Below are 13,813 nucleotides of genomic sequence, written 5' to 3'. Positions count from 1 at the left end.
AAATGAACTGTACTAGAAAGGGATGAAAAACTTACCTTTTCTGGAGAAACTGCAGCCTCCAGGTTCCCCTTCAGTACTGTCACCACGTCTAAAGTCCTTGGCACGAAGTCACATGACCTCGTTGAATGGGAGGATCAGCCAGTGTGAACTCTGATCTTATCTAAACAATGTATACCCAAAGAGCACAAAATTGGATTTTTAAGGTGCAGAAAAATCAATCAAAAAGCAAAATTTACAAAAAAAATATAGAAAATTTTATTACATAGATATTTTTCAACCGATTTATAAAATTTAGGCCATATCGACCCAATGGTCAAGGTACAAAAGTGTGATTGCCTCTACATGTTTCACCACAAACGTGGCTTGGCACAGACGTTCCCCATAAAAACCTCTTGATGGGTCCAGGGGATCATTTTGGAACCAAGATCATTTTGAAAGGTACAGAAGTGTGATTGCCTCTACATGTTTCACCACAAACGTGGCTTCTTCTGGAGCTTTTGTAGAACCTTGTTACTTTAATATTTGCCACCTTTCAAAATGATCTTGGTTCCAAATGATCCCCCTAGACCCATCAAGAGGTTTTTATGGGGAACGTCTGTGCCAAATAAGAGGCATTGCCCTATAGCAGCACCTCTAGTGTTTCAAGGAGTTTTAATGAATCGATCGATCAATGTTTCAACCCTTTTCCGTATATATAAACCTCCTCTGATGCCAGCAAATTTACAGGGTAAATATGCCACCTGAGCACTTCCCTCTTTCTAGTTTACCACTGTTCCTCGGCTCAGTGTCAGCACGACACCTCTTTAACCAGTGAAGATTGAAAAACTTGTTTCAATCTATCACAAGGGATAAACCCTTTCAAAACGAGTTAAGAGCCTTACTGGTAACAGTGTGGATGGCCACAGTCAAAAACCTCTTGATGGGTCCAGGGGGATCATTTGGAACCAAGATCATTTTGAAAAGGTGGCAAATATTAAAGTAACGAGGTTCTACAAAAGCTCCAGAAGAAGCCACGTTTGTGGTGAAACATGTCGAGGCAATCACACTTTTGTACCTTTCAAAATGATCTTAGTTCCAAATGATCCCCTGGACCCATCAAGAGGTTTTTATGGGGAACGTCTGTGCCAAGCCACGTTTGTGGTGAAACATGTAGAGGCAATCACACTTTTGTACCTTGACTATTGGGTCGATATGGCCAAAAATTTTCTAAATTGTTTTATAATATCTATGTAATAAAATTTTCTATATTTTTTTGTAAATTTTGCTTTTTGATTGATTTTTCTGCACCTTAAAACTCCACTTTCGTGCTCTTTGGGTATACATTGTTTCGTCATATTTAAAGGAAATGGTGCATTTATTAGAGGCTCCCAGCTCCAATACCAATTTGATCAATTTCCGATCTTATCTAAGTATCTCTGATCTTTTTATTGGCTGTTACCCATCCCAGGAAGACATTGAAAACAGCTCTAGGATTGCATTTAAGGACAGGTTCTCTTTAGGCGGACCCTCAGGGAGAAGCTCTGGCCACACCCACCATGGTCTACACATGGGGGGGTGGCTCATTTCTTATACCCCCTTTATCAATAAATCCACCCTTAAAGAGTCATGATGTATCTTCCCCCTATTCTCCTGATGTACGGTGTTACCAGTCAAGTTGTGTTGGGATGTTTCCCACTCACAGAGCAGGGTGGACCAGGACCACAGAGTGGACCAAAATCCCTCCTGAGATGTGTGCAAACCTGGTCACCAACTACAAGAAACGTCTGACCTCTGTGATCGCCAGCAAGGGTTTCTCCAAGGCGTGTTTTGCTTGGGGGTCAAATACTTATTTTACTCACTGAACTGCAACTCCATTTATAACATTTGTATTGTGTGTTTTTTCTGGATTTTTGGTTGATATTCTGTCTCTATCATATAAAATACACCTATGATAAAAATTATAGACCCTTCATTTCTATGTAAGTGGCCAAACTTACACAATCTGCAGGGGAGACGATCGTTACTCCCCCCCCCCCCCCACTGTATGGGGCTGATTTACTAAAACTGGAAAGTGCAAAATCTGAGAGACCAATCAGCTTCCAGGTTTAATTGCCAAAGCTTCATTGAACAAGCTGAAGTGAGAAGCTGATTGGTTCCCACACAGAGCCGCACCAGATTTTGCACTCTCCAGTTTCAGTAAATCAACCCCCCAATGGTGTATACATTTGTAGCGGACTAAAGCTTACAATGTATCTAAAGTCACCTTTGTTGCTTTGGATGGAGCGAGGAAGAGTTAGAACCCCTGTCTGTTTTTTTTATTAATGTCTATGCCCCCCCCCGGGGAGATTTGTTAATATCCATGTCCTCACTATAGAGATTCACCTCTCTTATCCCTGGTAACGAAAAAAATTAAGGGGAATTCTAAAATATGTTACACTCGCCACCAGAACAAGAGTCTCTAGCGCATGGGTGCTCAACCGGTGGCCCTCCAGCTGTTGCAGAACTACTAGTTCCATGAGGCATTGCAAGGCTGATCGTTACAAGCATGACTCCCAAAGGCATGATGGGACTTGTAGTTCCACAACAGCTGGAGGACCACACATTGAGCACCCATGGTCTAGAGCAGGGATCTCCAAACTATGGCCCTCCAGCTGTTGCGGAACTACACTTCCCATGAGGCATTGTAAAACTCTGACATTCACAGAAATGACTAGGCATGATGGGAATTGTAGTTCCTGAACAACTGGAGGACCATAGTTTGGAGACCCTTGGTCTAGAGCAGTGATGAGTGAGAGGAGATCCCTTTTTGGACCATTGTCCCAAGGATGGGGGGGTCTCCATTGGAAGACTTCCCCTAGACCAGTGATGGTGAAGGATGGGGGTCTCCATCGGAAGACTTCCTCTAGACCAGTGATGGTGAACCTTGGCACCCCCAGATGTTACGGAACTACACTTCCCATGAGGCATTGCAAAACTCTGACATCCACAGAAATGACTAGGCACGATGGGAATTGTAGTTCCTGAACAACAGGACGACCATAGTTTGGAGACCCTTGGTCTAGAGCAGTGATGAGTAAGAGGAGATCCCTTCTTAGACTGTTGTCCCAAGGATTGGGGTCAACATCGGAAGACTTCCTCTAGACCAGTGATGGTGAAGGATAGGGGTCTCCATCGGAAGACTTCCTCTAGACCACTGATGGTGAAGGATGGGGGTCTCCATCGGAAGACTTCCTCTAGACCACTGATGGTGAACCTTGGCACCCCCAGATATTGCGGAACTACACTTCCCATGAGGCATTGTAAAACTCTGACATTCACAGAAATGACTAGGCACGATGGGAATTGTAGTTCCTGAACAACTGGAGGACCATAGTTTGGAGACCCTTGGTCTAGAGCAGTGATGAGTGAGAGGAGATCCCTTCTTAGACAGTTGTACCAAGCATGGGGGTCTCCACCGGAAGACTTCCTCTAGACCAGTGATGGTGAAGGATGGGGGGTCTCCATCGGAAGACTTCCTCTAGACCAGTGATGGTGAAGGATGGGGGTCTCCATCGGAAGACTTCCTCTAGACCAGTGATGGTGAAGGATGGGGGTCTCCATCGGAAGACTTCCTCTAGACCAGTGATGGTGAAGGATGGGGGTCTCCATCGGAAGACTTCCTCTAGACCAGTGATGGTGAAAGATGGGGGTCTCCATCGGAAGACTTCCTCTAGACCAGTGATGGTGAAGGATGGGGGTCTCCATTAGCAGACTTCCTCTAGACCAGTGATGGTTCCCCATGATGCTCCACTACACTGCAGAGTGCATGAGCATCATGGGAAATGTAGTTCCAAAACATCTGGGGGTGCCAAGGTTCACCATCACTGGTCTAAAGGAGGTCTTCCAATGGAGACCCCCATCCTTCACCATCACTGGTCTAGAGGAAGTCTTCCGATGGAGACCCCCATTCTTGGGGCAACGGTCTAAGAAGGGATCTCCTCTCACTTCCCATCCTTTCCTGACTTCTAACCATTTCCAATCACTTCAACTGTCCAAGACGGGGGGGGGGGGGGGGGGGGGTTGGCTTTTCGTAGACTTTCATATCACAGGCAGTGCAGCGGGAGAAGTGAGACTTCAGATCAACAAGTTTCCTTACTGGAAAGGTATAAGACCCGGGAAATCCATTATCCACCCATAATGAACACCCCCACCTACTCACCCGCACCACGCTGAAGTCCAGTTTGGTCTCTTGCGCGCACTGCAGGATGAGCTGGAAGCAGCTTTTGCTCTGATTGGTCATTCCGTTCTCATAGTAGCGCTGCAACGTTCTCTGCTGCTCCGCCGTGAACACAGAGCGAAGGTTCATCTGCTGGGGGGGCAGGAAGCGATTCGTGTCACTGCCGGCACCAAAATGTTCAGATGTCACAACAACAGTGTAAACCCGTCTAGGAGGAGGAGGAGCCAGCTGGTAAAGTGGACCTGTTCCTATTTATGGGACTCCAGCCAAAACTTGTTTTTTTTTTCTTAGTTATGGAGGGAGTGTGTGGGGGAGGGGTGGGGGTTTAGAACCCTTTTTTAGGTTTTTACTGCTATCCGGGGCTCTGTTAGAGAGATTTCCCCTCACTTCCTGTTCTGGTGACAACGTTTTACTAGACAGGAAGTGAGGGAAAAATCTGCAACAAGGACACAGACAGAAATAAAAATGCTTTTTCTTGAATGGAGTAGGTGAGGGCTAGTACCCCTGTCAGCTCTTTAATTCTCAATAGTTCTTCTGGCTGGATTACTCAAGGTGTATTGGAGTGGACTGGTAGCTTTTTTTAATCCACGGGTGGAAAAAGGGACCACAGGATGAGAAATAAAAGCCCCCCCCCCATGTATAACATTCCAGAATCATATTTTAGTTAAAATCACCAAAAAAAGTCAACGTGTTTCGGGGGTTTCCCCTTCTTCAGGGCTATAAATATTAAGAAAAACAGTAAAATAATCCATGTTTTATCCAAACACAAAAATACGAATGATAAATACGGATTATTATATGTAAATAATTAATAAACAGAACTCAAAAAATTTTAACAAAACAATAAATAAAATAAAAAATAACAATTAAAAAATAAATTCAAATTATTAAAAAAATTAAAATGAATTAAAAGTTAAAATATAATTGATCTATTCAATAGAGAGATAGAGTGATAGATAAACTATCATAAGGAGAACTAGAAGTAACTTAATTATTTTATTATAAATGTTTTTATTAGTTTTAATTTAAATATGAATATATGTAAAAAATTAATAAAAACAGACCTAAAAAAAATAATCAATAAAAAAAAAAAAAAAAATAAGCAATAACAATTAAAAAGGGAAATTCAAATTAATTTTAAAAAATAAAAATGAGTTTAAAATTAAAATAAAATTGGGCTAGTCAATAGATAGATAAACTATCTATCACTCTATCTATTGACTAGACCAATTTTAATTTTAAATTCATTTTTATATTTTAACATTAATTTGAATTTCATTTTTTAATTGTTATTGTTTATTTTATTTTTTTTATTGTTACATTTTTTTAGGTCTGTTTTATTATTTACATATATTCATATTTAAATTAAAACTAATAAAAACTAATAAAAAAAATTTATAACAAAATAATTAAGTTACTTCTAATCTTATCCTTATGATAGAGTGATAGATAGATAAACTATCTCTCTATTGAACAGATCAATTACATTTTAATTTTAATTTTTTTTTATAATTTTAAATTTATTTTTTTTAATTGTTATTGTTTATTTTTTTATTTTGTTACTTTTTTTTGAGTTCTGTTTATTAATTATTTACATATATTATTCCATATTTAAATTAAAATTAATAAAAAAATAATTATAATAAAATAATTAAGTTACTTCTAGTCTCATCCTTATGATAGTTTATCTATCTATCATAAGGATATAAGGATGAGACTAGAAGTGACTTAATAATTTTATTTTATATATATATATATATATATATATATATATATATATATATATATATATATATATATATCTCTATCTATCGATAGATAGATAGATAGATAGATAGATAGATAGATAGATAGATAGATAGATAGATAGATAGATAGATAGATAGATAGATAGAGATAGCTATATAATTTTTTTTTTAATGAATTTTAATTTATCTTTATTTATTCATTTTTTTATTTTTTACAATTTTTTCAAATTATTATTAACTTTGAGAACTTTATTTATTATTGTTATGACATTTTCTGAGTTCTTTATAATACATATTTATATGTGTCAGTCACTGTTTGTGAATTTTTAGGTTACTTAGATGTTACATGTTTATAGCCCTGAAGAAGGGGGGGTGAAACGTGTCGGTGATGTTAAATAAAGTATAATTCTGGACTTTCTGGACTTTTATAGGTGGAGCGGCACTTCTATTTCTTATCCTATAGACGGTTCTTCCTGTCTGTGTCCCCGTTGCAGATGTCCCCTTACTTCCTGTATAGTGGAAATGTTGTCACCACGATAGGAAGTGAGGGAAAATGTTCTAATGGAACCGCAGATAGCAGTAAAAAAACCAAAAAAAAACAAAAAAAACACAACAACAGACAGGGGTTCTAATTCTTTTTCTCCTCCATCCAAAACCAGAAAAAAAAATGGCGTGATTTGCACTTTAAAGTGGTAAACAACCAACTAGCCATAAAAATGTCCCCTCCCCCCTCCTTACACCTATGCTGACTAACCTGTGTAAGAAAGGTGTATAATACTTACCTATTATCAGCCCACTCAGGTCCGGTCACATGATTCGGCTCTCCTGTGTCAGCGGCTGCAGGGGAGAGGAGGGAGCGCCGAAAATGGCTGGGACATGGGAGCCTATGGATGACGTCACCGCTCCAGGCCTTACCAGCTGTTGTGGGTGCTCCCTCCTCTCCCCTGCAGCTGCCACTGTCTGACACAGGAGATCACGTGGACGGACCCCAGCAGGTTGAAAATAGGTGAATATATACACCGCATAGGTATTATGGGGGGGGGGGGGGGGGGGGGCAGTTTTAAAGCTCGTTAAGTGTATAGCCAGAATGCCACTTTAATCGTACAGCAGGTCATCGATCACCATTACTAATAAATAATAATAATGCTCCAATAATCTCCATCATGTCACTTACCGCCTAGGCAAGGATCACATGGTCTCTGCCTGTTGTGTGCATTGTGGCTGTTTGACATCATTAGAGATTGCAGGGAAGCCAATTACATTTAGATAGAACATTGTCTGGTAGGTGAGAAGATCAATAACGCCCCCCCCCCTCCCCTCCCCCTCACCGCCCCCTCACCGCCCTCCCCCCATGTACAGGACACACCATGAGAAGCAAGACTTACTGTATATGAGATTATTGATACAAATTGTATCATTTTCATCACCTGACTATATTAAAAAATACTCTAAAAGATTACAGGTTCTCTTTTACTCTCTCTCTATTATATATATATATACACACACACAATATCTCACAAAAGTAAGTGCACCCCTCAGTGACATTTGTGTAAATCTTTTCTTCTATCTTTTCATGTGACAACACTGAAGAAATGACACTTGTCTACAATGTAAAGTAGTGAGTGTACAGCTTGTATAACAGTGTAAATTTACTGTCCCCTCAAAATAACTCAACACACAGCCATTAATGTCTAAACCGCTGGCAACAAAAGTCAGTACACCCCTAAGTGAAAATCTCCAAATTGGGCCCAAAGTGTCAATATTTTGTGTGGCCACCATTATTTTCCAGCACTGCCTTAACCCTCTTGGGCATGGAGGTCACCAGAGCTTCACAGGTTGTCACTGGAGTCCTCTTCCCCTCCTCCATGATGACATCACAGAGCTGGTGGATGTTAGAGACCTTGCACTCTTCCACCTTCCGTTTGAGGATGTCCCACAGATGATCAATAGGGTTTAGGTCTGGAGACTTTCAATCAAAAAAAAAAGTTGTCTGCAATTGTTCTGTAATATTAGGCTGGATTTGCACTATGCACCAGATGTGTATGTGGCTGATAGGACATAAAGGTGTGATTTGCTTGGCTCCGCCCACTGTTCTGGATTTAGGAATAATCCTTTTTTTGAGGGGGAAATAAGATGGAATGTGACCTTCTGAATTAAGAAGACTTTACTGTGATAGGACATTATAAGGGACAACCAGGACTTCCATACAAAGTTCAGTCCTGGAAGTAAGGCCAGGCCACCACCCTCTAAAGCCGTCTACTTGTCTGTGGTGTGTGTATATACAGTATATATGTGAACGTGATGTACCTCTGGCTGGTATCCCTGAGAACCCGTAGAGGTGACCTCCCCAACGTTGGGGGCGACCCCGCCCTCCATCCTCAAAACGTAGCTGCGTCACTGGTGCAAATCCTGCGTTCCTAAAAGACAACAATGTATTTTGTGAACAGAGGCCAATAACATTTATATAATCCTGACCCCAGCCCAGAGTGCACACTATAGATTATTATTATCAATCACCTGTATTATTATCAATCACCTGGAACCCCATCTACCCAATGTCTCATGCGCTTCCCCCTCCCAGGCACTGCAGCTCACAGTGGGCGTGGTTTTGAGCAGCAGAGGCAGTGCTGTCAATCCAGAAAGCAGTGGGTGGGGCCTAGGTGTGGTCAGGTGCTGATTGACCAGCTACAGGCTTAGGAATCAGCAGGGATATAGCTGGTAGTCACGCCCCCTGCATTATACTCTCCTCCCACTGCAGTACAAGTAGGCACACCCTATTTATTGGTCGGATCAACAGATACTTGTGGGACTTTGTAAGGGGACTCAGAAAAATCTGTAAGTGTGGATAGTCTTGGAATTACAGGCAGCAGAACCTTTTTTTTTTTCTTCTTTTATGAGAGGACAGAGTTCTACTTTAACACCATAATTAGTTTATTAAATCTACTTATTCTGGTCTTTTAAAATACCCGAAGAATGGGATACATTTCTATAAACCTGGACACCATCTGCATACCTGTGTCTGTATCTCTTGTACTCTTGTTACTCCTATTCACTAACCAAACTCATCCTAACTCCTAACCCGTCCAACCCTAACCTCTAATTTAGCCGAATCCTACGGTCCGAATCCTTAACCCATCCTAACCTGTCCTAAACCTTAATCCATTCTAACCCTAACCTCCAACCTGTCCTAACCTTAACCAGTCCCAACCCTACCCAGTCCCAACCCTAACCAGTCCCAACCCTAACCAGTCCTAACCCTAACCAGTCCTAACCTCCAATCTGTCCTAATCCCAACCCGTCCTAACCCTAACCTCCAACCTGTCCTAACCCTAACCTGTCCTAACCCTAACCAGTCCTAACCCTAACCAGTCCTAACCCTAACCTCCAACCTGTCCTAACCCTAAACAGTCCTAACCCTAACCTCCAATCTGTGCTAACCCTAACCAGTCCTAACCCTAACCTCCAACCTTTCCTAACCCTAACCAGTCCTAACCCTAACCTCCAACCTTTCCTAACCCTAACCTGTCCTAACCCTAATCTGTCCTGACCCTAACCTGTTCTACCCTCCAATCTATCCTAACCCTAACCAGTCTTAACCCTAACCTCTAACCTGTCCTAACCCTAACCAGTCCTAACCCTAACCAGTCCTAACCTCCAACTAGTCCTAACCCTGACCTGTCCTAAGCCTTAATCCATTCTAACCCTAACCTCTAACCAGTCCTAACCCCAACCTGTCCTAACTCGTCCTAACCCTAACCAGTTCTAAGCCTTAACCCATCTTAACCTCTAACCTGTCCTAACCCTAACCTGTCCTAAGCCTTAATCCACTCTAACCCTAACCTCTAACCAGTCCTAACCCTAACCAGTCCTAACCCTAACCAGTCCTAATCCTAACCAGTCCTAATCCTAACCTCCAACCTGTCCTAACCCTAACCAGCCCTAACCCTAACCCCAAACCTGTTCTAACCCTAACCAGTCCTAACCCTAACCAGTCCTAACCCTAACCAGTTATAACCTCCAACCAGTCCTAACTCTAACCTGTCCTAACCCTAACCTCCAATCTGTCCTAACCCTAACCTGTCCTAACCTTAACCAGTCCTAACCTCCAATCTGTCCTAACCTCCAACCTGTCCTATCCCTAACCTGTCCTAACCCTAACCTCCAATCTGTCCTAACCCTAACCAGTCCTAACCTCCAACCAGTCCTAACCCTAACCTGTCCTAAGCCTTAATCCATTTTAACCCTAACCTCTAACCCGTCCTAATCCCAACCTGTCCTAACCCTAACCAGTCCTAACCTCCAACCAGTCCTAACCCTAACCTGTCCTAACCCTAACCTGTCCAACCCTAACCAGTCCTAACCTCCAATCTGTCCTAACCTTCAACCTGTCCTATCCCTAACCTGTCCTAACCCTAACCAGTCCTAACCCTAACCTCCAATCTGTCCTAACCCTAACCAGTCCTAACCTAACCAGTCCTAACCCTAATCTCCAATCTGTCCTAAGCCTTAATCCATTCTAACCCTAACCTCTAATCAGTCCTAACCCCAACCTGTACTAACTCATCCTAACCCTAACCAGTTCTAAGCCTTAACCCATCCTAACCTCTAACCGATCCTAACCCTAACCAGTCCTAAGCCTTAACCCATCCTAACCTCTAAGCGGTCCTAATCCTAACCTGTCATCAGCCCTAATCCATTCTAACCCTAAACTCCAACCTATCATAACCCTAACCCATCCTAACTGCTGACCTGTCTTAACCCTAACCACTAATTCGTCCAAAACCCTAGCCAGTCCTAACCTTGCACCCATCTTTATCCTCAGCCCTAACCAATCCTAACCCCTAACCCATCTCAACCCTAACCTGTCCTAATTATAAAGCAGGGTATACATGTATTGACATTTCCATGTGTGTCTTCCCCTCTCTGGCTGGCTTCTGTCCAATGGTCCTTCTGGAAAACCAGAATGCGATCAGCCGCTGCAGCCAACTGGCTGTAGTGCTGATCCGTGTATTCTGATGGGGATGGAGACACATTGATCTCAATGGAATCTCACAGAATCCTTTTTAGTGGGATCCTTGGAATGCAATGGTGGTATTTGTGGTACCACTTCCCTGCTCCACCAACGGACTCACAGCTGCCCAATTGTTTCCATGCTCCCCTTCATGCCCCCCCCCCCTCCCCATCAATTTTCCCGGGATTAGCCATCCCACATGAATTTTATCACTTCCAGGTTTGGATGTCACTTTTTCCTGGCTGCTGTGGTGGGGAAGAAGCTGACGACATCAATAGAGGGGCAGGGGAGGTTTCATTAAAGAGAACCTGTCATAGTATCACGTGGAGGACTTTTGGTCGCCTATGTGATAAAAAATAAAGTTTTTTGAACCTGGACTATCTGCAGGACCTCAGGGGGGCGCTCACCTCACCTCACCTGAGACAATACGTATCCATCATAGATAAACCTTCAATTCTCCAACCCAACACAATGTAGCGCACAATCCACTGCAGTCATTGGCTCTTCTCTTCCCTATGCATTCTGTCATTTTGGACTGGCTTGTGTGTGGCAACACAGAGGTACAAGGGACCTACCCCCCCCCCCCCCCGATGTATCAGGAATAAACCGACAAGACTGGCTACATTGTCTTGTGAAACATTTCCATACATTTTTCTTACATAAAATCTACAAATATTTTATAAACAGAATCAATTGACAAAGATGAGGTCTCATGATCCCGATCCTTGTATTCCAGTGACGGGGATTTGTAGGGGAGGCCGATGAGTTTGGGGGATCAGTATATGGAGGGTGGGGGTAGATCAGTGTTTGGGGGATCAGTATATGGAGGGTGGGGGTATATCGGTGTTTGGGGGATCAGTATATGTAGGGTGGGGGTAGATTGGTGTTTGGGGGATCAGTATATGGAGGGTGGGGGTAGATCAGTGTTTGGGGGATCAGTATATGGAGGGTGGGGGTATATCGGTGTTTGGGGGATCAGTATATGTAGGGTGGGGGTAGATCAGTGTTTGGGGGATGAGTATATGGAGGGTGGGGGTAGATCGGTGTTTGGGGGATCAGTATATGGGGGTGGGGGTACATCAGTGTTTGGGGGATCAGTATATGGAGGGTGGGGGTAGATCGGTGTTTGGGGGATGAGTATATGGAGGGTGGGGGTAGATCGGTGTTTGGGGGATCAGTATATGGAGGGTGGGGGTAGATCAGTGTTTGGGGGATCAGTATATGGAGGGTGGGGGTATATCGGTGTTTGGGGGATCAGTATATGTAGGGTGGGGGTAGATTGGTGTTTGGGGGATCAGTATATGGAGGGTGGGGGTAGATCAGTGTTTGGGGGATCAGTATATGGAGGGTGGGGGTATATCGGTGTTTGGGGGATCAGTATATGTAGGGTGGGGGTAGATCAGTGTTTGGGGGATGAGTATATGGAGGGTGGGGGTAGATCGGTGTTTGGGGGATCAGTATATGGGGGTGGGGGTACATCAGTGTTTGGGGGATCAGTATATGGAGGGTGGGGGTAGATCGGTGTTTGGGGGGATGAGTATATGGAGGGTGGGGGTAGATCGGTGTTTGGGGGATCAGTATATGGAGGGTGGGGGTAGATCGGTGTTTGGGGGATCAGTATATGGAGGGTGGGGGTAGATCGGTGTTTGGGGGGGATCAGTATATGGAGGGTGGGGGTAGATCGGTGTTTGGGGGGGATCAGTATATGGAGGGTGGGGGTAGATCGGTGTTTGGGGGATCAGTAAATGGGGCTGGGGGTAGATTGGTGTTTGGGGGATCAGTATATGGGGGTGGGGGTAGATCGGTGTTTGGGGGATCAGTATATGGGGGGTGGGGGTAGATCAGTGTTTGGGGGATCAGTATATGGAGGGTGGGGGTAGATCAGTGTTTGGGGGATCAGTATATGGGGGGTGGGGGTACATCAGTGTTTGGGGGATCAGTATATGGGGGGTGGGGGTACATCAGTGTTTGGGGGATCAGTATATGTAGGGTGGGGGTAGATCGGTGTTTGGGGGATCAGTATATGGAGGGTGGGGGTAGATCAGTGTTTGGAAGGATCAGTATGTGGAGGGTGGGGGTAGATCGGTGTTTGGGGGATCAGTATATGGAGGGTGGGGGTAGATCGGTGTTTGGGGGATCAGTATAAGGAGGGTGGGGGTAGATTGATGTTTGGGGGATCAGTATATGGAGGGTGGGGGTAGATCGGTGTTTGGGGGATCAGTATATGGAGGGTGGGGGTAGATTGGTGTTTGGGGGATCAGTATATGGGGGTGGGGGTAGATCGGTGTTTGGGGGATCAGTATATAGAGGGTGGGGGTACATCAGTGTTTGGGGGATCAGTATATGGAGGGTGGGGGTAGATTGGTGTTTGGGGGATCAGTATATGGAGGGTGGGGGTACATCAGTGTTTGGGGGATCAGTATATGGAGGGTGGGGGTAGATTGATGTTTGGGGGATCAGTATATGGGGGTGGGGGTAGATCGGTGTTTGGGGGATCAGTATATGGAGGGTGGGGGTAGATTGGTGTTTGGGGGATCAGTATATGTAGGGTGGGGGTAGATCAGTGTTTGGAAGGATCAGTATGTGGAGGGTGGGGGTAGATCGGTGTTTGGGGGATCAGTATAAGGAGGGTGGGGGTACATTGGTGTTTGGGGGATCAGTATATGGAGGGTGGGGGTAGATTGGTGTTTTTTAGGGGATCAGTATATGGAGGGTGGGGGTAGATCGGTGTTTGGGGGATCCGTATATGGGGGTAGATCGGTGTTTGGGGGATCCGTATATGGGGGTGGGGGTAGATCGGTGTTTGGGGGATCAGTATATAGAGAGTGGGGGTAGATTGGTGTTTGGGGGATGAGTATA

At 43.9% G+C, this 13,813-nt stretch overlaps 1 protein-coding gene across 3 annotated transcripts in view; it reads right to left on the bottom strand.

The window, feature by feature from the left end:
* Positions 1-13,813, bottom strand: part of HDX (highly divergent homeobox) — a 115,079-nt gene that overhangs the window by 90,828 nt on the left and 10,438 nt on the right. Inside the window, exons 2-3 of one of the 3 annotated variants that reach the window (XM_073598092.1) lie at positions 8,251-8,360; positions 4,178-4,327 (exon numbers count right to left, since the gene is read on the bottom strand). In XM_073598092.1, coding sequence (XP_073454193.1) covers positions 4,178-4,327; positions 8,251-8,319 — 219 coding nt within the window. In that variant the 5' untranslated portion in view covers positions 8,320-8,360. The remainder of the gene's footprint in view (positions 1-4,177; positions 4,328-8,250; positions 8,361-13,813) is intronic. The other 2 variants (XM_073598093.1, XM_073598094.1) reach the window with 2 other exon arrangements.

Source organism: Aquarana catesbeiana, linkage group LG09, assembly GCF_042186555.1.
Source record: "Aquarana catesbeiana isolate 2022-GZ linkage group LG09, ASM4218655v1, whole genome shotgun sequence".
NCBI classification, from domain to species: Eukaryota; Metazoa; Chordata; class Amphibia; order Anura; family Ranidae; genus Aquarana; species Aquarana catesbeiana.
The sequence above is the reverse complement of the archived record's forward strand: the minus strand, read 5'-3'. Positions and strand labels throughout refer to the sequence as shown.